The sequence below is a fragment of the Myotis yumanensis genome, unplaced genomic scaffold (genome assembly GCF_028538775.1).
Source record: "Myotis yumanensis isolate MYYU_CA2020_CCGP unplaced genomic scaffold, mMyoYum1.0.hap1 SCAF_7, whole genome shotgun sequence".
NCBI classification, from domain to species: Eukaryota; Metazoa; Chordata; class Mammalia; order Chiroptera; family Vespertilionidae; genus Myotis; species Myotis yumanensis.
Genome location: NW_027223758.1, coordinates 57,556,194 through 57,581,198, shown reverse-complemented (window position 1 = coordinate 57,581,198; position 25,005 = coordinate 57,556,194). Strand labels below are relative to the sequence as shown.

Here is a 25,005-nt window from a genome sequence, read left to right as displayed (position 1 = left end):
ACTTTCTCTGCATCTCCACATATTCACAAACCCAAAAGCTCTTACCTGCTTGTATTTCTTTTGTGTGTTTTTTTTTCTGCTATTTTACTGATTTATTTCAACATAGCACTTCATTGCTTCCTATTATTATTATTATTATTTGTTGATGTAAAACTTACACATTAAAATGGTTAAACTAAAATAATTAAGTTAAAATAAATTTAATATAAAATTAACTTTTAAAGTATACAATCCAGAGGCATTTAGTAATTCACAATGTTGTATCACCATCACCTCTAGTTCCAAAGCATTTTCATCACTTGAAAGAAAATCCTGTACATTACTATGTTTCAGTAGGCCTTTTGAAGTTATTGGTGAGTTTTAATTTGGGCTGCTCTGTTTTGAAAGATGTAATGTCCTCTTTAACTTTTCTCCAAATACTACTTAAAACAGTTGGAATGGTACCTTCTTGATGCTATTTCTATTTTTATTATTCTATTTCTATGTAAAACTACAGATAAATAAAAAATGTTTCCTTCTTTTCTGAGCATATGTATTCTTTTTGCAATGGATAGACTTTTCTGATTTGATTCAGGTAATTATTTTCTTACACTAGTCAAGTTAAACTACTCAAAGCAGCAGTGAGTACATTCTATCTGCCTGGCTGCCTGCCTACCTGCCTGCCTATGTGCCCATCTAGCAATTGTTTGAGAAACAATTCAGTAGAAGACTAAATGTTTACGGGGTGCACCTTTTGAAATTGAAAATGAGTGTGGCTTTACTTAATAAAAATCTATCTACCAATAAACTGTAATCTCTGAGAAATTAGAAACTGTATCTTTCTGGGTATTTTATTTCTAGCACTTAGCTAATATGGAACACTTGTACTAAATAACTTACTGAAGGAATGAAAAATTCTCAAAGGAAAAATGCATAAATTTAGAATTGAAATTCTTTATTTAAAAATTAAGTATTAAAAATTTACATTTTTTGGGGGGGGGGGCACTAGAGTACTGAAATTTGTGAATAACCGAGAAATTGCAATAGAGCAATTAAAAATTTTCTTCCCCAAATTACATCCTTGGATATATTTAACAAATTAGGTGCAAATTTGCAGATTTCTCATTGTTGACTGCTGAAGTCACTTAATGCTTCATGTTTTCATGTGTCTCCTTGTATATGAAACTCTTCTCCACAGACCACCCCATAAACCTTTTAAGATTCATTCCAGGTTCACCAGCTCTGTGGATGCTTTTTCTCTCAATTCTGGGAAGAACTGGTCTTGTTACCATACCTTGTAAAGACTTCTAATAAAGCACAATTTTTTACTAGATAAATAGATAAAATAGGTAGACAGGATGAAAAGGCATTATAGTTTTAAGAGTAAAGTACAATAGCAAAAATTTCCACTACCAAGAAGATAAAAATTTTCAGTGCTTTATTTTTAGTCTGGAATTATAGACATGTTGAAGTTTAAACTTTTACTTATAGACATATGAACCAGATAGCAATCATGTATCTGAAAATCTTTGAAATACTTATGATTACTTACATAAACTTGAGCTCTGTATTTGACAAGGCAGTTGGCACCAGCTTCAGGATAAAACTTAATTTCAAAGTCATAACCTTTGGAATTCTCAGCACCCTTAGGAATAAGTTTTAATTTTCTAGCCAACTTGTGATACTCTGCTAATTGTGTTTCAATCTGTAAGAAGAGAACAACAAAAAATGTTAAAAGAAAATCAAACAGCCCCATTCCAAATGGTTTTCAATTGGCATTTCTGTAATTTTACACAAAATTATATTGTCTATTTTTTTTAGTATTTTAGTAATGTAGTATTTTTAGTTGTAAAAGTGGCAATTTTAAAATACAAAAAATAAAAATATTTTATTCACACTAAATTTGTAGGATAATTATAAGACTATAATTAGTAAGCAATATACTACTGCTCTTCCATTTATCTGACAAGTAGTTTGAAATAAGAGTCTAGCCACATTGAGATATTAATGAAAATTCCCCTTCCCTCCCATAGAGAACCAATAAATAGAGCAAACATTAAGAAAAAAATATGAAGCAAACCAAACTTAGGTACATACATCATAGTCAACCTATTGAAAACAAAAGATAATATTTTGCCAATATTTTGTCAAGGATTTCATTTCTGTGACATATATTTGTTCATCACCACAAACAAATATAAGCTCCATGAAAGCAGCTGAATCCCCAGACTCTAAAATACTACTTAGCAATATAGTAAACAGTTAATATTTGATTAAAGAAATGAACCTGCAGAGTTTAGGCAATTTATTTTCATATTTTTTCCTCCATTTAGTACATATTTTGATTCTCATTGCCGTTACCCATCTATAAAAAAGAATACTTTGAGTGAAAGAATGCAATGGCAAAAGCACTCATTGGAACTTACTTAAATAACTTGCCATTTCCAAAAATTTATTAGCTCTACTTATTAAATTTAAGATTTCTTCTTTATGAAAGGAAATAATCTCAACTACTACAATTTGTTATATAGTAGCTTTCTAAGGACACTAAGATATGTATGTAGGTCTATTTGTCCTTATACTAAATGGTACTAGGGGTAGTTTCTTCTGTTTTTCACTAGCATTTTATTCATCTAATGAAAGCAGCTTTCACAAACCCATGTACTTTATCATGCCAAACTGCAGGGAGAGCAAATATGTGGTACATGTGCCTCTACTTTCTCCTTCCCACAACCAATTCAGACAGTGAAAACTGATCAACTCTTTTCTGATTAATCTAGATGCACTCTCAATATCTTTCTCAACAAAGATTTCCAGAAGGCTACCCCCACTTAGCGGTGCATGTAGAATAAAAATTAGTCCAGAAAAAAAAAAGATGAACAAAATATTTATATTGAACTTTTACATTCTTTACTCTCTCACCCAGTATCCAACTCAAGGGCTTTGTCTTCAGTGTCGATGGCCCTACTCTGGCTCATTAGGCCATTGCTTACCTATCCCAGATAATTTTCTTCTTTCAGCTTGGTCCTCCAAATCAAAAGTAGCATTCCCTTTAGTACAGCTAGTTTCAGTTAGTTAAACTCAGAGTTTACTTAGTCCAGAGATTCCTAACTTCCCTTTCACATATAGAACTCAAGAGATAAAACATACTCATAAATAACTGTTGAAGTAAGTCATTTCAGATTCATCAAGCGAATCTAACCACACTTCATTTTATAAATAAGGAAACTGAAGCTATTAAAGTGACACAGGCATAAGGCGGCAAATCCAGAGCTAAAACACATATTTACCAAATTCTAGTTTCAAAAACTTTAGGGATCACCTCCACAGACTACTTATAAATGCATATTTTTCTCCTTAATACATGAAGACAGGGATTACCTAGAGGAATAAGAGGATGAGGAAATATAGATGATTAAGGCAAAGTAAAAGTATAGTGAAACAGGGCCAAAAAAGGGGAGGTAATGCTTATTCCTCATACTGAACTGTCTATTCCTGATTAAGAATTACATATGTAGATGTTAAAATTCAGATTTTTAATAATGCACCTATTAAGAAACAATTTGCATTATACCTATAATCTACTTTATAATGTGACCAGGATGAAAAGCAGTATTGCCCCCATATGCAAACATGGCTGCATTTGAGCTCTTTTTTTTTTTCATTTTAACAATGGTGATAAATATATATAAGAAATATTGTATTAAGGAAAGTGCTGGAATAGGATAAAACAATGTCATTTCTTTTGGACCAAAAGATAAGAGATTCATTTTTTCTTAGTAACTATTTAAATTTTAGAACTATAACTACCAATAAACAAACACTGTAACTGAAAATACTACTGTAAAAAAACTTCAGAACAAGTCTGAAACTCTGAAAAAAAAAGCCTATTTATAGACATGCTTTCTTTTCCTTTCCTTAAAAATAAGTTTTATATAAGTTTTCTTAGGAATGCAAATAGTGTATATAGCAGAAAAGATTGCTGTAGAACTGACAGGAAAAATGTCCCTAGACATTTTAAAGTCAACCTGTTAACTTATTATATTGTTTAAGAATACATTGGTGTCATGTCCATGATAATGCTGAATCATTAAAAGTCCATGTATGCTGACAGCTACATGTAAAAAAGTAAATAGCATATAGCCATGTAAAGCAGAAGTATAGAATATTTATAAAAGATTGTCTAGAAATTTACATTGTCAGTAGGCCCACTCTCAACAATGTTGGCTAAAATGATAATGTACTACCTATAAAATTAAAATAAAGTCAAATAATTTGGTTTTGATAGTGATCACTATTTAGTGAATCTGACAAACTTTTGAATTGTCTGACTTATTGCATCTGACAATGCTAAGTCCTTTCTGAATATTTCCTTTCTCAGCTTCTATTCTCTTGACCTTTCTGGATAGTCTTTAGTTTCCTATTAGGCCTCTCTTAAAGAATCTTATCCACTCCAAGATGGTGTTCTCAGATTTCTATCTACCTATGTATTCTTCTTTGGTTTCCATCACAATATTACTGTATACTGATTTTTACTGAATCTACATTGCAAAGCCAGATTGTCCAGATCCATATAGCAACAGCCTATTAGACACTTTCACTTAGATGCCCAATGAACACAACAGGTTCAGCAGACCATCCCCATTCCTGACTGGTGACTTTCCTTTCATTCCCGAGTAGTATTACTGCTTGCTAACCACCCAAGCCAGACACTGTGACTATTCCCCTTTCTTCCACCAGGTCCTTTTCACTCTATCTCCTATCTAGTCAGAATCTACCCACTTCTTTGAATTTTCACTTGCATTATCCAAATTCAGCTTGTAATTTCTCACCACATTACTGCCACAGATCCTTATCTGTTTTGTTACTTTCCAATCCATTTTTCACATTACCAAAACTGAGATTTTTCTGAATTGTGATCATATCAGTTTAAAAATTTTAAAGGCTTTTTAGAGTTTTCAGGATAAAGTCCTAACAACTTCTAAACATGAAAAGGATCTTTACTGTCTGGTCCATGCCTTACCTCTTGAGTGTCATCTGTTGCCGTGCCCCTGTACCTTGCTATTAAGCACCAGCCACATGAAATGCTTAGGACACCAGAATGCATCATGCTATAATCTCTGTGGTGTTCCCATAAACTCCTTTGTTTGCTGACTCCCCCCCTACCCTTGCCATGCTAACTCTTCCTTAAACTTTCCATTTCAGTTCAGGTGCTATCTTTTCAAGGAAGCCTTTCTAAAAACCACCTTATCCATCTCCCCACTATACACACTAAATGTGGGTTAAGTATAATATATGCTTACTCAGTTACTTATGTAAATGCCTATTAAAGGTCTGGTCCCACGGTAGAAAATATCAACCAGATTAGAAGTTTCTTGAGGAGAGAATACATGTCCTTTTATCTTTATTTCCTCTAGGCCCAGCATGATGAGTGGTACACAGCACATTAGTTAAATAAATGTTTACTTGAGTAGTGAATAGGTAAATTAAGAGGTGACTCATATCCTCTTCTAGAATGAAAGGCATTGGATTTAAGAAAGTTATTTTCATGGCCTGAGAAACCTTTTTGTTTATTTTTTGATTCACTGTTTGACAATAAAGGCTACCTTAATTTGACTGACAAAAATTGGCAAGTTACTGAATTGACATAAAGGGATGAGTGTGTTTTAGTAAAATGTCAATGCTAAAAATTTTTTACCTCTTTAGCCAATTTATTCTACACTAGTGGCCCAGTGCACGAATTCGTGCACATTGAAAGGAAAGTAATTAGAAGAAATATTTTAATATCACTATTTGCCCTTTCTCTATAATAGAAGTGTCAACCAAATTCATGATTGACAATGACAGATGGAAACACATGCGAGCGATTGGTGCCAGTGTGAGCTTTATATATATAGATAAACTTACTTAATTAGACCTGCTTTCTGAGTTAGCTTAACTTTTCCAGTCCAGTGGAGCACCCTACCTTCTCTTTCAGGTAATTGTCAGCAACACAGCAGTAAATATCAACACGAAGATTATTATTGTAGATCACGCAAGAGAGAACAAAGGGTAAAATATTTAACTGCAACAGTGTTTGACTATATTCTGCGCAGTGAGAAAACCTGAAGTCATTTACAAGGTCCACCATTTCTTACTTCTTTTAGATCAGGTCAAGTTTCTAAGCTTTCAAGTCTCTGTTTTCCAGCTAATGAAAAGAAAATAGGATTCCGAGTCTCCTATCTACCTACTCCAGGGCTTCTGTGAGGATCAAATGAGATGAGGCATGGGAAAACACTTCACAGACATTTCGTTACAGTGTAAAATGTTTCGACCTGGCTATAAAGCAAGTAGTGTTCCTGGGCTGAAGAAACTCTAAGGAGGCTAGTTGCTAGGAGAGGAAGCCAGGCATTGCTACGTGACGTCATTACCTGGTGTCTATAGCCACTGTTTCTGGGGTGGGCTGAGCTGCGGGCTGCATTTTGCGCCATGGGGTCTCAGCAGCGTTGGCTGTGATTTGGTGGGGTGTTGCTCAGGGGTGGTCCACAGTGCCGTTTCTCTGTAAATGGCTAGTGCGTGTCACGGCAGCTCCTGCGTTGAGCGTCTGCCCCCTGGTGGTCAGCGCACATCACAGTGACCAGTTGGACACTTAGCATATTAGCCTTTTATATATATACTAGAGGCCCGGTGCACAAAAATTTGTGCAGTGGCGGGGGGAAGGGGTGGTGTCCCTCAGCCCCACTTGTGCCCTCTCACAGTCTGGGACCCCTCAGGAGATAACGACCTGCTGGCTTAGGCCTGCTCCCGGGTGGCAGAGGGCAGGACCAATCCCTAGGTGCAGCCCCTGGTTGGGCTCAGAGCAGGGCCGATTGGGGAGTTGGTGCGCCACCCCCTGTCATGCACAGAGCAGGGCCGATCAGGGGGTTGGGGAGCTCCCCCCTGTCACGCAGAGTAGGGCTGATAGGGGAGTTGGGGCACCGACCCCTGTCACACACAGAGCAGGGCAGATCAAGGGGTTGGGGCAAAGCCCCCTGTCACCCACAGAGCAGGGCCAATCAGGAGGCTGGGGCGCCGCTGCTGTCACACTCAGGGCAGGGCCGATGGGGAGGTTGCAGCTCTACCCCATCACACACAGAGTAGGGCCCATGGGAGGGTTGGGGCGCCTTCCCCTGTCACACACAGAGCAGGGCCAATCAGGGGGGTTGGGGAGCTCCCCCCTATCAGGCACAGAGCAGGGCCGATCAGGGGGTTGGGGTGCCTTCCCCTGTCACGAACAGAGCAGGGCAGATAGGGAGGTTGTGGCCCTGCCCCCTGTCACCCACAGAGCCGCAGGGCTGATCAGGGGGTTTGGGCGCTGCCCCGTCATGCTGCTCCAGGGGCCAGGAGGCCTCAAGGCTCTGCTGATCCCAGTGCTCGGAGGCCTCGTGGCTCCGCCTGACACTGGGGCAGTGAGGCCTCGTGGCTCCGCTGATCCCGGTGCCAGGAGGCCTCGCGGCTCCGCTGATCCCAGATTCGGGAGGCCTCACGGCTCCGCTGATCCCGGGTTCGGGAGGCCTCGCGGCTCCGCTGATCCAAGGTTCGGGAGGCCTCGAGGCTCTGCTGATCCCGGTACTGGGAGGCATGTTACCCTTTTACTATATAGGATAGAGGCCTGGTGCACGGGTCGGGGCTAGCTGGTTTGCCCTGAAGGGTGTCCTGGATCAGGATGCGGGTCCTGCTTGGGTGCCTGGCAGCCTGGATGAGGGGATGATGGCTGTTTGCAGCTGGTCACACCCCCTTCAGGGTGGGGGTGCCCACTGGGGTGCCTGGCCAGTCTGGGTGAGGGGCTGAGGGCCGTTTTCAGGCCGGCAGGCAACTGAAGCTCCTAACCTCTCCTTTTTTTATTCTGGGATTTATTTACCTTTTATAGCTGTCACTGGAGCTGAGAGCCAGCTTTAGCTCTGAGGCTGGCTCTAGCTTGAGGCCTCGGCTGCTGAAAGCAGGGATCTGGGTTTGTTTGGGTTCTATAATTGTAACACTGTTTCTGTCCTGCTCGCTCCAGCTCTGACTGCTGAAAGCAGGTTTCTGGAGTTTTGCTTTGCTTCTATATTTGCAACAATGTTTCTTAGAGAGCAAGCTCACAGGCTGGCAAGGCAGGCAGGGAACCTTGGCTTCCTCCATCACTGGAGCAAGCAAGCCTCCCTGTTCACTTCAGCTGCCTGGCTGCCGGCCGCCATCTTGGTAGACAGTTAATTTTGCATATCACCCTGATTAGCCAATGGGAAGGGTAGCGAAGTTACGGCTAATTACCATGTTTCTCTTTTATTAGATAGGATTCAGTTCTGAATTAGGATAGACCTTTACAAAGGCCCGCTCTGGTGAGCTACCAATCTGGAAATGCTATGACTTACCGCTTCTTTGCCTCGTGCATATTTTAACTCCTCATTCCACAACTGTTGCTGTTCATCCTCTAATTCCTTGGTTAATTTATTAATTGTTTGCTGCAATTCATTTCTTTCATGATTTATTCTCTCAATGTCTGCAACTGAGTACTTTTGGTTATCAACAATATTCTGTAGCCGAGTATTCTCCTGTTTCATTGTTTCACATTCTAGTTCTGCATAAAAAACACACAAATTTGTTAAATTCTTTCAATTTCTAGAAAGAAATTATGCCATTATTTAGTAGAGTTGATTAAGGTGTTTAAATTTTCAAGTTATGTACATGTATAATTTTCTCATTTGGATAATTCTATTTGATCCCACTTTGTTAATAACATTCTTAATAAACAAAGTTTTATGTGAACCTTATTTCCGTATTGCCATGCCATGTTTTTCAGAAAGTGCTACATAAAAAATATGACCCCATGTATAATGATTACAACTAAGAACTGTTACAGCTAAGAGGGACAGTCTATTAATGTTCAATTCCTATGCGATTAACATTCTTATGCGATTCTCTGCAATAAGCTTGAAAACCCGTAAGTTCTTCATAAACAGAAAAATTTTTATTAAAATAGATCAGTTTACTCTTATTTCACTGATATTTTAGTGGTTTCATCAGGTACTAAGTAACCATAGTGATTAGGCTCTTGCTTTGTCTATTAGTATTTACCAAAATTTGTAATCCAGAATGATTATCCAGTACCAAGAAAATATGGGACATAGAAACAGCAAATGATTATGCAAGGAGGAAGAGAAGTTATAAAATTAAAAATATTTGGTGTTATATAGAATAGTGTTTTCTAACCTTCTGTGACTCATAACTTGCAAAGAATATGAAAACATTTTTAAGCAGGCTGGAATAATTGGATGAAGATGCTCATGACCAAAGGGGCCAAGAGAGATCATCCTGAGGGCTGAGAGGATCAAGATCATGCATGGTTTTGTTATAATCTATTTGTAGCACTGTTGCTGGGAAGCTCTGCACCTGAGCTCATAATAAATTAATGGTTGGCTTAAGTAAAATTTTATACAGGAGTCTGCACACAAAAATCTGTAATGTACAGTATCTGTAGAGTTTAAATATGTCTCACTCACTTTTGGCCATGAATGGCTTTAAATAATCAAGAAAGTTAAAGTTTAAATAATCAAGAATAAAATCATCTTAGGTTAACAGCTGTCATATTATTGTATCAAACTAAATCAGTCTGGAATTGCAAATGATTAAAGTACTTCTCTCTCACTTTGCAGTTATTGGGGAAAAAAATTCCCAAACCAAAAAGTAGGAATTATTAAAATTATCTTGATTAAACACCAATAAAGAAGATAGAATATTAATATTATAAAGTATTGATTTAACTGCATGACAAACATTGCTATAATAAGAAACTAATGGGGTGGCCCCATTAATTTGAGCTAAAAGGAAAATGAAAAAGAGAAAGAACTCATGGACACGGACAACAGTGTGGTGACTGCGGGAAGGAGGAGGGTGGAAGAGGTATGGAGGGATAAATGGTGATTAGGGGGAAAAAAAAGTAGTCCATGGTTCCTTGTTGCTATAGAGAACAAACCTTAGAGATCAAATGTAAACTATTCAAAGAGTTGGTTTCGAGCAAATCTAATACATACAATCTGAGTTACTTAGCCAATCACACCATTAATTATAACCCTTAACAGATGATCAATATTTCATAGGGTAAGAGTTATATCAAATATCCTAAAGACAATCTACATAACTCCTATGTGAGGCAGACACTACCTGTAAAATACAAAAAGAATAAACTGAAGCAGGCAAACACCTGGGAAAATAGTATAGTAGGTTCATACACTAGTAGTTTTTTATTTTGTAACTGTCGTCCAATGGCCCTGTGATTTGTAGATAACTTCCTTTGTTCTGCTTCTGGCACTAGAGAAGTTTCGACAAATCATGTGCTAGTACAATAACATTTTCAGTGTTTTATGATTAAGATCAATGTGTTTATGAAAACAAAGTTAGGAACACACAGGCTATAAACAAACTTTCTTTAGTTGGGCTCCTGATTCATAAGAATTATAGTACTTACCTCTTTTCATTGTATTTTCAGTCAGCTTAAGCTGTTGAGTAGTTTAGGCGGTAGTGATGGAGGATAAGATAATCACAGCACACTGAGGCTAGCAGTGATTTAAGAATCTGGCTAATTAATTACAACGTGGAATACAATATGCTAGTATTTATATGCAGGCGGCATATGCTCTTAGGTTAGGTCCCTCATGGCTTCAAAAAGCCAGGTGCCTAAAAACATATTAGAAGGTATAGTAGGTTGAATAATGGCCACCCAAAGATATGAAGTCCTAATCCCTGGAGTTTGTAAACATTACCTTATTTGGAAAAGGGGATTTTGCAGATGCAATTTAGTATTTTGAGAAGAGATTACACTGGGTTATCTAGGTGGGCCCTAAATGCTATAAAAAATGCCCTTAAGGCCCTAAATGGTTTGGCTCAGTGGACACAGCATTGGCCTGTGGACAGAAGGGTCCCAGGTTTGATTCCAGTCAGGGGCACATGCCAGGGTTGTGGCTCAATCCTCAGGGGGGGCGTGCAGAAGGCAGCTGATCAATGATTCTTTCATCATTGATGTTTCTATCTCTCCCTCTCCCTTCCTCTCTAAAATCAATAAAAATATATTGTAAAAAATGCCCTTAAGGATAGAAGCAAAGAGAAACTAATACAGACAAGAGGACAGACATACAGATCAAGTAATGTCAGAATGGAGGCAGAGATTGCAGTGACATAGCCACAAGGACAGGAATGCTGGAAGAAGCAAGGAATGGATTCCCCTCCACAGTCCTTGGGGTAAGCTGGTCCTGCCAGATTTCAAACTTCTAGCCTTTAGAACTGTGAGTGAATAACTTTCTGTTGTTTCGAGCCACTGAGTTTGTGGTAATTTGTTACAGCAGCCTCAGAAAACACTGAAAACTTGAAAGCCAGCCCTGGTCGATGTGACTCAGTGGTTAGAGCATCTGCCCATTGCGGGTTTGATTCCTGAATTGCAGGTTTGATCCCCGGCCCCAACTGGGGCCGTGTGGGAGGCAACAAACCAATGTGTCTCTCTTACATCAATGTTTCTCTCTCTTCTTCTCCCTCCCCTTCCATTCTCTCTAAAAAATCAATGGAAAAAATATCCTCAGGTAAGGATTAATAAACAAACAAACAAAAAACCCAACACAAACAAAAAAACTTGGTAGCCTGCTTTAGCTATTTACCATTAAAGGAAAAAAGATAAGATGACAAAGATGTCTCTATATATGATAAATCCCATGTAGGTCTCCATCCCAATATGAATGATGTCTTTTAGTATTAGCTGTGCTTACCTATTCTAGAAATATCTTCATCGAGACCATTCAATTTCTGGTCAAGAATGGCTGAATGAGACTCCAAATTGCTCATGTATGCCTGATATTTTTGAACATCTGCTTGTAAGGAAGCTTTCAGTTTTCTCAATGTTTCTAAACGATTCTTTAAAAGAAAAGAACATTAAATTAGTTATTCTCATCAATAATTCCATACTTTCCTTGAAAGTAAAGAAATACTTCTTAAATTCATCATGGAGAAGGGTAAATAGAGTTTTATTTTTAGAGGAAGTCAAGGGACTTTACTGTTATTACATAATTAAGGTGTACTTTTCAAGAAGTCAGTTTGGGATAGAAAAAGTCAAGAGCTAGAATGAAAAAGCCAAACATTTAAAATCTGATATTTTACAGAATAGTCTAGCTGTTTCAATAATATAATACACAAAGTAAAATTAGGTATCTGAATATTATCAGTTTTTAGAAAGTTCCTAGAATACATTATATTATATAAACTCTGATTACTATTTCCTTTCCACTAACTAATAAAATAAAATAAAATAAAATAAAATAAATTAGGGCTCTTATATAGTGCTTCCTAGAGGTGTATAATATGGGGACCTGGTTCAAAATATCTTTTGGTCTTAAGTAAACAGGTAAGACTCTTTCATCATATTCTGAACATCATTAGTCCAAGACTGATAGATCCCAAGGGAAAACAAAGCTCCAGAGATACGAAATGTGTTTTCGTTGGGAGTTCTGTCCTATAAAAAATATTTAGCTTTTAAGAAGCTTATTTTGTAATCTATTAAAAAAATTGATAAATAGCTGGTATTCAATAAAGAGACACAGAGTCCAAAAGAGCTAAGTAAGTATATAAGTTTATTGAAGATAAGCATGTTTACTAACCGGTTCTTTTTCTCTTTCTTGTTCCAATCTTGCGATCTGTTCATTCAGTGCTTTGTTTTTTGCTGCTAATGATTCCAGTTTGAAAGCATCTACATTAAATAAATCCTCTGGAGACAAAAACCAACAACTTTATAAAATCTCAAATCTTCCTGGAACATTGTCCCTCAGGTTTTCACCAATGCTCTCACAAAACACTTTCGGTGAAGGACACCCACTCTCTGTCAGACAGCAAACTGTTCTCCCTTCTCCACTACACTCTCAGCCTCCTTATCCTGCTTTATTTTTCTGCATAGCACTTAGCACCATTGATTTACAGTTATTCATTTGATTAGTGTCTCACAGTCTAAAAGAATTTAAGCTCATTAGGGTAGGACTTTTATCACTTATTCATCACTGTATCCTTAGTGCCTAAATGGTTGCTGGAACATAGTTAAGTATAGAATAAATACTGTTTGAATAAATTTGATTAACTAATTATAAACAGAAGTATCCAAGAACTAAATAGATGCTTTTTGTATTAGATCACTATGAATTTTCCTTTTTTAAAACATTACTTACCTTGCTCCCTTTCTCGTGTGAAATTATCCTGCTTACTCTTCAGGAGTATGAGAACATAGGGAATTGCTTTCACCTTTCATGGCAATAGTGGCAAGGCAATATTCTCCTGTTTTGATTGATTTTATTGTCTTTGGAGGAATAGCTTTACACAAATTTACCTATTTTACTACTACTCTGGCATTTTATATACAAGGCTATTTCAATAAAAGGAACAAAAATGTAAAATAATGCCTTTGGAACATTTTAGAGTTAGCTAGTACATACTGAGTGTCATTAGGTTATAGCTGAGTGGAAAAAGTTTTCTTTGGAAATATAATGGACCACTAACTCTCTGTCACAATTCTGAAAGCAACCTTAGGTCTTTTGACTAATTGATGCTTTTAATTTCTCACATAGTAAAGCAAAGATATCACAGAAATATTATCCTTCAAGGGAGATAACACTTGATTATCTTCTGTGCTTCTGGTAGTGTGTTTGATACTTTATTCACATGGCCATTTAATCTTGCAAAACTTTAACAAGTAGTTTGTTAAGTTCACATAGCCAGTGAGGAGCAACACCAGTATTCTTTTTGCTCAACTACTACTTCTTTTCACCAAGGAAACAATGAAGATAAAAATAAGTAGGCATCCAAATGAATGTAATGTGAGTGCTTATATAAACACTAGTAGTCCTGCACATGAATCCGTGCACCAGTAACTCGCTGCCGCCCTCCTGTAGCTCTCCGCCTGCTGCCCCGCCCTCCTGTAGATCCCCCACACCTCCTCATAGCTTGCTGCCTTGCCCGCTCCTGTAGCTCGCTGCCCCACCCTCCTGCTGATCCGGTCGTGACGTGATCGATTGGTTGTTACCCTTCACTGCGTAATGACCATTTGCATATTACATCTTTATTATATAGGATTGGGTATGGTAAGCTAAACTATAAATGACCAAAAGCAAGTATGCTAGGAATGAGATTACTTACTCAGCTTTGACTGCAACTCTGCATTCATCTCCTCAAAGCTGTCGGCACCAGTCATGAAGCTCTCATAGCATTTTACGGTGTAGTCCAAAAACAACTGATGAGGATAAGCAGTTTTAAAAACAAAACCATGATTCTCTATTTACTTTGTTTCACTTTTTTAAGTGGAAGTTTAAATTTGAGTTTTTAAAAAAAAGTCAAGAATACTAATTAGCTATATGAACTCCTATAAATGAGACACAACCCTAGGTTATGTCATTAATAATGCCGCACAGACTTGGTCTGCTATGTATTTCTAATACTGGGGACGAAAAATACACTTAAATTTGGATAAAAGTGATAGTAAACAGTAAAAAAAACCCATACCTTCAGAATATGAGAAGGTCAAACAAGGAAGCTTGTTAATAAATACAATTCAACATAAAATGCACAAACTTGTTTACCAGGGATAATCTACTTTATAAAAATTTTAGTGAATCATTAATCATATAAGTCCAATTAAGCTGACAAGATCTAGTTGTGAAAACCAGAACTTAATAAAGATTATAATTTCATTGTAACTTCAGGTTTAAAAACGGCATGATTAGTAGAGATCTAAATAATATTATACTATCATTCTTAATATTTATCCAAGAGAGAGTAACACTGTATTTTGCATTTATGAGTTGTTTTGGTCACGGAGGATGCATACTTTGTTAGGAGGTAAGGACGACTGATCAGAATTTTCCATAGTCTAGATGACGTAAACATCCCTTAAGACAAACTAATTCCCTTTGCACTGATTCTGTGCTTACAAGCAACCTTTTCATTACGTGGCTGATATGAAAGGGGTATTCTGAATAGGCAGTGTGAGTATTCCTATAACAGGAAAGGTGTATCACTGATGGTAAACTAATACATTTTCAGTTTACTTAAGATAAGTTTTTTTGTGAATTCAATGAGGATGAATCAGTTTCCTTTAAGCTTGGTCAATTTTGATTTTTCAGATTAAAAAACACAAAACACGTTTCTAGATCCACAAAGCTGTGGCTCAGAATCTGGTGAAGTTAAACAGTTGATAATTCTCTAATTAAAAATTGCACTTTATAGTTACCAAAGTGCTTCTCCATATATTGTCATCTGAAATAATAGTTAAAATAGCAAGAGTAACTTTCACTGGTTTAACCTTTAAAATAAATGTAAAAAAATTAATATTTAATATGTGTTGAACTTATAATTGGGTGAAAACTGAGGTACAAATAAACCTAGTCCAGTACACATATGCAACTTGAGAGGAGAATTTTCTTTCTAGCTGCTTCTCCATAGTTGAAGTAGTAAAGGGGCATGATTATTCTTTGTTAAAAAAAAAAAAGGCAATATCATATCAATCAGTTGATGCATCACTGAACTGTTTCATAGGTAGTAATAAAAGATGGATCTAAAGTTATTTTCACTTTCTTTTTTTGAAAAATGCTCCAAAAAGTGAAGATAAGAATTAGAGCAGATAATGTATATGTATATTTTTTAGGGACCTGCATGGTGATAGGTATTTTACATATGGCAAGGGACATTAATGTTTAATGTCAACATTATAAATTTATTCCTTAGTTATTTGCTCATTAGGATATATGAATTCGTTTGTTTTAGGAAAAAAGGTGGGGCTAGTCATTCTGGGCTCCAATAGACTGTGGTTTGGGAACCAATTTAGACTGTTTATTTTTGGAAGTGGTAAATCTGATCTAAGTGGCAATATGTCTAACTGAAAAGTCAAACACAAAAGAAACAAACAAAAACCACACATGCAATATTTGAATATTCAACCAATTATGCTTTGCATTGACAAAGAATTATACTAAAATAATGCTGCCTTATTGAAATCCTGGTTCTAAGAGATAGGAGAGGAAAAGAAATGTTATTATGTATAAATTAACAATAACATGTCATGATTTAATTCCAATTGCCTTGTATTTTTCATTTACTTAGTTAACATTTTCAACTGTCTGTGCCTAATAAATTTCAGGAAGTTACAATATAATTCCAAGAGTAAATCCATTGACTAATATTTAAAAATCATTTTAGAAGTTTTTCAGGAAGTAAAAAGACAAGTTCTACAAAAGAACATATTAATTTCAAGGTACACATTTATTTAATAATATCATTTTATAGTTGATTACTATAAAATGGTATTTATAGTAATCAGTTACCTTATTATACATGATTCCATCTTCAGTTTCTTCTCCCCAAGGCTGGCCATCATCAAATAAAGGTGAGCTTTCTTTCATGGCAGTATGTAACTAATCAGTACACAAGCAACATATTATGTTTATAAGAAAAACACACAGCTCTCATGTTATGTCAATAGTTTTTAGTGTCATTTTTCGATGCATTTACATTGCTCACACTTGAAAGTCTCTTCAGAGATTTTATTGAACCTTAAATTATAATCCTTTATATTTTAGTAACTAAATCCCATAGGATTAAAAAAGAATGGGTTCCATATTTAGTTCTATTCTACAGAGAAAAATACGCTGATGTTTATACTATTAACCCATTGAAAGCATACACAGACATTTTTAAAAATATATTTTTATTCATTTCAGAGAGGCAGGGAAAGGGAGAGAGAGTTTCTTAGAAACATCAATGATGAGAGAAAATCATTGATCAGCTGCCTTCTGCACGCTCCCTACTGGGGATCGAGCCTGAATCTGGGCTTGTGCCCTGACTACAATACAACTCAGGACCCTTCAGTCTGCAAGCCAACGCTCTATCCACTGACTGAAACCAGCTAGGGCATACAAACATTTTAATACAACTCTGAGAATCCAAAACATAAAAGGTGAACCAATAATAATTATTTCTCTTTTATATGAACTCAAATTTTGGTGCTCAAATGTTATCTACTGACTCCTTCAGTATGTATAAATATGAAATTTAGATTGAATTTTACAATATAAAATCTTCAAAAGTACAATTGTTTAAGCTTAAAAATTACTACAGATAATAATTTATAGCAAAATATTCAGATGTTTATACTTTACTGGGGGCCCAGTGCACGAATCCGTGCACCTTGAAAGGAACTGTATTGATCCATGAATCAGGAGGTCACGGTTTGATTCCAGGCAAGTCACATGCCAGGGATATGGGCTCAATTCCCAGTAGGGGCATGCAGAAGGCAGCCAATCGATGATGCTTCTCATCATTGATGTTTCTATCTCTCTCCCTTCCTCTCAAATCAATAAAAACATATTAAAAAATATATATATAACCCTTTAAAAGGAAAAAAAAAGAAAATTTAAATGAAATTGTTATGAAAATGTAAAGATATAAATGTATATCTAGTATAATGAACATTAAGCTTCTAAGAAAAGGGCTATGCATTAGAAGTAAAAAGAAGAATGAGGTTTCTACTGAAAATATTTCATTAAATTTCCTTACCCTAGGGCTCAATACAGAATTCCTGAGTGGGAAGTCTCTCACTGATTCTTAAATTGCTATAATGTTGAGTTTCACTACCTCAAGCAAACCAAGATAGGAAGGAGATTTCGACTTTTATAATAAACTTAGAGTCATCTTAGGAGCTCACTTTTCAATAGAAGCCACAATAGGTATTCCATGACCTCCTGTAATCAATGTGAAAATGCTATCTCCAAACACATGACAACTGCTTAGACAAAAAAGGGTAAAGTGTTGCCGAAACCGGTTTGGCTCAGTGGATAGAGCATCAGCCTTCGGACTGAAAGGTCCCAGGTTCGATTCCGGTCAAGGGCATGTACCTTGGTTGCAGGCACATTCCCAGTGGGAGATGTGCAGGAGGCAGCTGATCGATGTTTCTCTCTCATCGATGTTTCTAACTCTCTATCTCTCTCCCTTCCTCTCTGTAAAAAATCAATAAAATATATTTAAAAAAAAAAAAAAAAAAAAAAAAAAAAAAAAAAAAGGGTAAAGTGTTTTAGCGGCAACAGGGTTACTTGGTGGGGGGAGCAAAAAGATGGTTATCCAATGTCCATAGGTATCAGTGAGGAAAAACAAATTGATATATAAATGCTATATATAAAGTTCAATAAAACTTGACTTGTATTAAAGGACTATGGTATTGGATTTCTACTCCAATTGGGGGTATTGAATATGCTAGAATGAATACTGGGTCAAAATCCATCCACCCAGTGCCTGACTACATTTAGTTAAGAGCCAGCTGATGGGCAAAATAATGCTAGGGGGACAATATTGGTTTTAAGGATTCTAGCACTAAGTAGGGCAGGAAACTAAGAAGTTATAAAAAAAACTGCACGAGGCTAGATAAAAATTCACACCTCTGAACAGTCAAAATACAGCATATAAATCAAGAGAAAGAGGAAAAAATACTTGCATCCTACACATAATAACTAATTTCTCCAATTTAATTATTTTTTATGTACAAAACTAGAGGCCCGGTGCATGAAAATTTGTGCACTCGGGGGGTGGGGACGTGGGGTGGTGGTGGGGTCCCTCAGCCCGGCCTGTGCCCTCTCGCACTCTGGGACCCATCGGGGGATGTCCGACTGATGGCGTAGGCCTGCTCCCCAAGTGATTGGGCCTAAGCTGGCAGTCAGACATCCCTCTGGCAGCCTGGGAGCCCTTCGGGAGATGTCCACCTGCTGTTAGTCGAACATCCTTAGTGCTGCCGCGGAGATGGGAGAAGCTCCTGCCGCCACCACTGTGCTGGCCAGCCATGAGCCAGCTTCTGGCTGAGCAGTGCTCCCCCTGTGGAAGCACAGTGACCACCAGGGAGGAGCTCCTGTGTTGAGTGTCTGCCCCCTGGTGGTCAGTGCACGTCATAGTGACCAGTCATTCCTGGTTATTCTGCTGTTAGGATCTATTTGCATATTACTCTTTTATTTTATAGGATGGCACTTACAAATCAGTAAAAAAAAAAAAGGCAAAAGATACAAATAGGCAGTAATAATGTGAAAAATGTTCAAGTTTAACACATTGTATGCGGGAAACGCATTTATACGTTTTACGTTGACTGGTAGTATACGTTTCCCGCATACAATGTGTTAAAAACAAAAAATGCAAATATGAAAATTATCATGTCAATTATTAAAAACATTGATAAGCTTAATATATGAATTCAATAAGGGTTCAAATTAATAGCAGGAGCAAATAATGAAATACAAAAAAGGACAAAAATATGCACAAATAAATTATGACAAATCATACAAAACATAATCGCTTAATAATATATATATTAAAACAAGCTATTTTTCACCTTCCTAATGGGTAAAGATCTTAAAGCACAAATGCCTATGGAATGGGAAAATTGGTATGTTCATACATTGTTGAGGAGCTTTTAACTGGTGCAAGTTTTCTGAAGGGAAATTTGTCAATATGCATAAAAAGTTTAAAAAATACACATAATTTTCATAGCAAAAATGTAACTTTAAGACTGTATCTCAAGGAAGTATTTTAAGTTGTCTTTGAGTTGTGGATATATCACTTTCTGTGTAAGCTTTTCTGTATTTTTCCAAACTTTTTGCAATAAATAGGAATTTTAATTTAAAAAGAGAAATAAATAAATAATAAGTGCTTTGGGGGAAATAATTTCCTACTGACTCACTTTTTTTTGAGCTGTAAAAGCTCATGAAAACAAAGACTCTCCTTGCAAATGTAGTACTTCCTATTCCTCACCTCTGGAATCATGTATTAATAGTTTGAAGAATTTAAAATCAAGCATTTGAAAACTGAAAACTGATGGAGACTTTAAGATAACTGGCAAAGCAAGATTAGGAGAGAAAAAGAAATAACTTGAGGAAAAAAAAATTTCTATGTATACATTTTATAATGAGAAATCAAATACCTTAATGCAGTCGATTAGCCAAACTAAGGCTGCCACAATGTGAGGCCATGTATGAGGGGCCCCTACTGTATACATGGAGCTTTTAGATAATGCAAAAGGATACCTATGAGAAATTAGAAAAAATAAACTAACTTAATAAGTTAATTTTATAAAAATGTCTAAATTAACCAAGAAATTATATTTAAAAACTTCCACATATACACCAATAGTCTTGAGTTGTTTAGAAGATCATTGTTGAGATTCTGTCCTGTCATCTTACTCTCAGATGATTTTGTGTATTTTTTGGTTTCTTTTCTGCAGATTACTGTGAATATATATATCCCCTAAGCTACAGAATGCAAATTACAACCAATATGAATTTGTCTCATAAAAGATCATCTATCCCCTCAAACTAAATGTACCTCAAATCAACCACACATATGCAAACTTGTCATCCTCAAATCCATTCTTCCCTGTGTTTACTCTACACAGCTTTCTAACTTCATCTCACCCCTTTTTCACCAGGTCTTCAATCCTATCCTTTTTGCTTCTATATTGCTTCTGTGGTATCCAGCCCATCCTACCTATTCCTTGTCACTTCAGTAGCTAAGGGCCTTATGATCTGTCACCTGTATTTAGGTAATAACCTTCAAATAGTTTTTCAAGTTATCCTACATATTTTGCCCACGGGGACCATCTTAAAATATATTATTTCTCTTAACTCAAAATCTTTATAAATTTATTGAGATTGATTCTTATCTGTGTTCTTACATTCTGTCTAGGCTAATAAGAAATATAACATACAAACCCAAGCCCTTTAAAGATTCTTGGAACCTCTTCTTCAAACTTTGTGTCAGGCAATTCATACGAAGGGCACAGGAAGCCATAAAGAAAAGTGAAGATCTTCAGGAAGTCTTTAACAGAAGGAGCTTGTAGAGATTTCATGGATACATTATATGCATAACCATTTTCTGTAAGGAACTACAATAATTTTTATGAAATGTCAAACATTTTATAATAGAAAAATTATTAGAAATGCTCACAATTTAGGCTATTTAAAATGATAAAATACCTCACAGAGTAGTCGAATACACTGCTGAATGAATGCTTTGTCATTAAGTGGTCTTGGGTCCTTGATTTTTTCAGAACAGGAAAATATACCAAATTGACTATTCCGGGATCCAGTTCCACTAGTTCTGTAAACATTAAAAAAAAAAAAGAGTCAAAACTATTTTCTTCTGTGGTCAAATCTAAATTCTTTCAAGGTGATTTTAAACTTTAACATCAGCATCAAACATTAAAGTTCAACAATTCTTTAATTTTTTCGGCGGAGATGAAAACAAGGACGTGCTTCTTATTAAAACAGCTTTGTTTATGAAAAACTAAAATAAACAGATGCTATTTATGTTAACATGTAATGGCTTCTTATTTTAAACTGAATTAATACATATTTTAAAATTTTCTCAGTTTTGATTTCTAATATGGTTAATATCAAGAGATATAGCCCACAAAATAAAAGCTTTTTGGAGTCTTAATATTTAAGTGTATAAAGAAGTCTGGGACTAAAATGTTTAACTAGATAACAGTTCCTCCTAACTTTAAATATTATGATTCCATAGTATCTGAAAGTTAGGTATAGAATTTTAAATTAACTATTCATTTATAACTATATAATAGTAGTCTTCCCGGTTGGTGTGGCTCAGTGGTTGAGCATCGACCTATGAACCAGGAGGTCACGATTCGATTCCTGGTCAGGGCATATGCCCAGGTTGCAGGCTTGATTCCCAGTGGGGGGCGTGCAGGAGGCAGCTGATTGATGATTCTCTCTCATCATTGATGTTTCTATCTTTCTCTCTCTCCCATCCCCTCTTTTCTCTCTCTCTCTCTCTCTCCCTGCTCCATCCCCTGTGAAATCAACAAAAAAACAGTAGTCTGACTGTGCTGATATATCTCTTTGCATCATTTAAAGCAGATATAACCATTTGAAACAGAAGAGAATTAGATTAAAACTTTCTCTTGAAAGGGACCATGCTATCTAATTTGTTGTATCCAGAGAGCATTTAGTTCAACCCTTGGCTTGAAGAATACCTTCAGTAGAACTAGTAAAAAATATCATTACCTTTTACCAAATAGAGAGACTTTTCTTTCAGATGTGGGTTTGGTCATATTCAACTTTCCAAAGGATGGCTTTTCTTTGCTTTAAGAAAAGGAGGAAAACACACTCTTTAAGATAAATATAAAAAAATATTAGTTCAAGAAACTTTTGGAAATACGTTAGAAACAACATATTAGGTTTCCTATTAGCTATAAAAATAATTCAAAATTATGAAAACTTTTAGTAGCAATCATAACTGCAATAAGGAGAATAGGCTAATACAGTATAAGTTATAATGCTAAAATGTTATGAAGAAAAGATAGCTACATTATGATTTCAATTATCTTAAAATATAGACATTTACGGATAACAACATTAAAGGAAAAGAAAAAACTTAAAAATATTTTCTATCATAGGAGGATAGCCACATTAAAAAAATTTTTTTGAGGCCTAGTCTATCAGAACACAGCTACACTTAACATACATTATCTAAATTACAGACCTAAAACATTGAAAATGGTAGCCTTTTAGTTCCTGTGCAATTCAAGACAAATCTTTCGGCGTAAGTAATATGCAACAGTATAAAAGTTTTTTCTGACTTCAGAAGAAAAACCATGCATAAATATTTCAAATTCCTAAAAGTAGCTGCAGCTTATGCTATGTAAACCTAAGCAATTTAAGAACAGTTAGCAAATAAAACTTGTACCTTATGTTAAACAAAATATGTTAATTACGTCTGAAAGTCTTTTTGAAAAGGATTTATTAGGCAAATGATGGGAAACCTATGACAGGCGTGTCAGAGGTGACACGCGAACTCATTTTTTTGGTTGATTTTTCTTTGTTAAATGGCATTTAAATATATAAAATAAATATCAAAAATATAAGTCTTTGTTTTACTATGGTTGCAAATATCAAAAAATTTCTATATGTGACACGGCACCAGAGTTAAGTTAGGGTTTTTCAAAATGCTGACACTCCGAGCTCAAAAGGTTCGCCATCACTGTTCTAGAGCATTAAGTCTGAACTGCCAGCAGCATGGCTAGATGAAAATACATGTCTGATGTCCTGGGAGATGTAAGCTATTCTGAAAGAATTTATATTAGCTATGGGCAAAAGGGGTGGGGGAAGCTGAAGTGGGGCCAGCTCGGGATGGGTCCAGAGTTAGCAAGGAAGAAGCATCCACTCCTTTGGGTTAGCTGTGGGCGGCAGACTGAAAAGTTGGTATGTAACTAACAAGTGGAGAGGCACCTGGGCTTCTAAGGCACCTGGCTATTCTCTGTTGGCTATTCACAGAAATAGCCATCTTGAAATTAACCCTAAATTCCCACTTAGAGAAATGCGAGCAATCTTTCGTCATAGGTGGCCCATGGCTACGAACGGCTAACCGTCTCTCACGCTCTCAGGCCACGGTAAGCTGCATGTCATTTCATTTTAGAGCACTTCAGAATGTCTTTCTTGTCACTTGGTGTTCGAGAAGGATTGATACAGATCTACAGGGGCTCACGAATAGCCTTTTTCTTAGTAGGAAGGAAATCACTCATAGAGTAAAACTAGTTTACCACAGCAAGTTCTTTTGGACACCTTTTTTCCCAGCGCATCTTGAGAAAACAGTTTGGAGAAGTGGTGTTCCGTAGACGGCTACTTAACTGCAGCTTACCGTTTGCTGCAAATAATACCTTTGATGGAGAACTTTGCTAGCTGAATACACCTCAGCAAGCTGAAAGTTACTGCACAGGGAATGAATGTCAGTTGCCTGGCCAAAGACACGGCATGGAGCCTTAAGGAACAAATGAGGTAAGGCACAACACCTTAGTAATATGCCCACTTTTTGCTGTCACTGACCCAAAATCGGGTGCCCCTGGCCACAGACAAGATTCATCGGACATCACTGATAGTGCAGCTTTCTTATCACCTTTACAGATTGCTTTGTCCAAGACAATGAGGCATGAGATACTTACGTCTGAGGGGTGTAGAGGCCTTGTTTATTGAGGTCTTGGGATCTTAACTCCTGCATAGAGAGGCGGCCAGCACCGCCGGTAGAAACTGAACTGCGCTTCATGCTTACCACCTGCATTCATGAATTCAGTATTAAAAAACAACAACTTTCCAGGTGGCACTATGAAGCACCCACTTTTATCTTCAGACAGAAAGGCAGTCAAGTTCCATTGTTCCTTCAAAATAATCTTTTCCCAGGGAGTTGATCCTAAATTCCCACAAACATAGATGCATCTGAGCCGTCTTGTGTTAGCTGCTGGTCAACAGCTATCAGCAGGCTAAGTGTTCTGCTTTTTTCTCTCGGCCTCTGGCTGCTGTAATTTCATTTACAACCTCTCAGACTTTTTCTTTTCTTCTCAATTTCTTGGTTTGCCCATGCATTTCTTTTTAAACATATGCTTCTGCATTCATCCGTCCATCAATCAATGTTTCCACTCTAACCCATAGGCCCCCTCCCCATCAATACTTGAAATGTACTCTGAGGATGGAGATGAAGACTTCCCCAAGTATGTACTCGGGCCCTAGGCTGTTACACTCCTATCTCAAACCCACCAAGCGGCTCCTGTCCCTGGCTCCCCTCAGTTCTTCCCCCTTTCCGGTCTCCTGCCTCTCTCCTCCCCATCAGCGGCCCCCAGGCCACCCCCTTTCCCGTGGGAAGTCGCTGCCAGGAGAAATGGATTGGACTCCCGGACACCAGCGCCTCGCAGAGTGGGGCCCGAGGCTTCCCACAGCAGCACAACAGCCCACACTAGACCATCGCCCCGCAGGGCCTCCGGTGGTGGGCGCTCTCGCCTTCTCCCTGCCGCCACGAAATAACCCCAAAGTCATTACTCACCTTTCTTCCAGTTTTCTGACCGGATTCAGAAATCAAATTTCCGTAAACCGTGCGATAACCTGCGGGACAGGAGGGCAGCCGCCAAAACACCAGCGCCTGGGCCCACCCACTCGCGCCGTTAGAATTTTAAAATCTCCGCGGACGCTGACGTCA

The 25,005-nt window shown here is 37.1% G+C and overlaps 1 protein-coding gene across 1 annotated transcript in view; it reads right to left on the bottom strand.

The window, feature by feature from the left end:
• The window catches only part of NDC80 (NDC80 kinetochore complex component), a 40,036-nt gene extending 15,083 nt beyond the window's left edge, over window positions 1–24,953 (bottom strand). The window contains exons 1-12 of the mRNA XM_070421563.1: window positions 24,853–24,953; window positions 23,981–24,090; window positions 22,047–22,124; window positions 21,000–21,123; window positions 20,736–20,908; window positions 19,949–20,051; window positions 16,317–16,406; window positions 14,137–14,230; window positions 12,615–12,721; window positions 11,730–11,874; window positions 8,349–8,554; window positions 1,532–1,684 (exon numbers count right to left, since the gene is read on the bottom strand). Of these exons, the coding sequence (XP_070277664.1) occupies window positions 1,532–1,684; window positions 8,349–8,554; window positions 11,730–11,874; window positions 12,615–12,721; window positions 14,137–14,230; window positions 16,317–16,406; window positions 19,949–20,051; window positions 20,736–20,908; window positions 21,000–21,123; window positions 22,047–22,124; window positions 23,981–24,081 (1,374 nt within the window). The 5' untranslated portion in view covers window positions 24,082–24,090; window positions 24,853–24,953. The remainder of the gene's footprint in view (window positions 1–1,531; window positions 1,685–8,348; window positions 8,555–11,729; window positions 11,875–12,614; window positions 12,722–14,136; window positions 14,231–16,316; window positions 16,407–19,948; window positions 20,052–20,735; window positions 20,909–20,999; window positions 21,124–22,046; window positions 22,125–23,980; window positions 24,091–24,852) is intronic.
• Window positions 24,954–25,005: the final 52 nt, after the last annotated feature.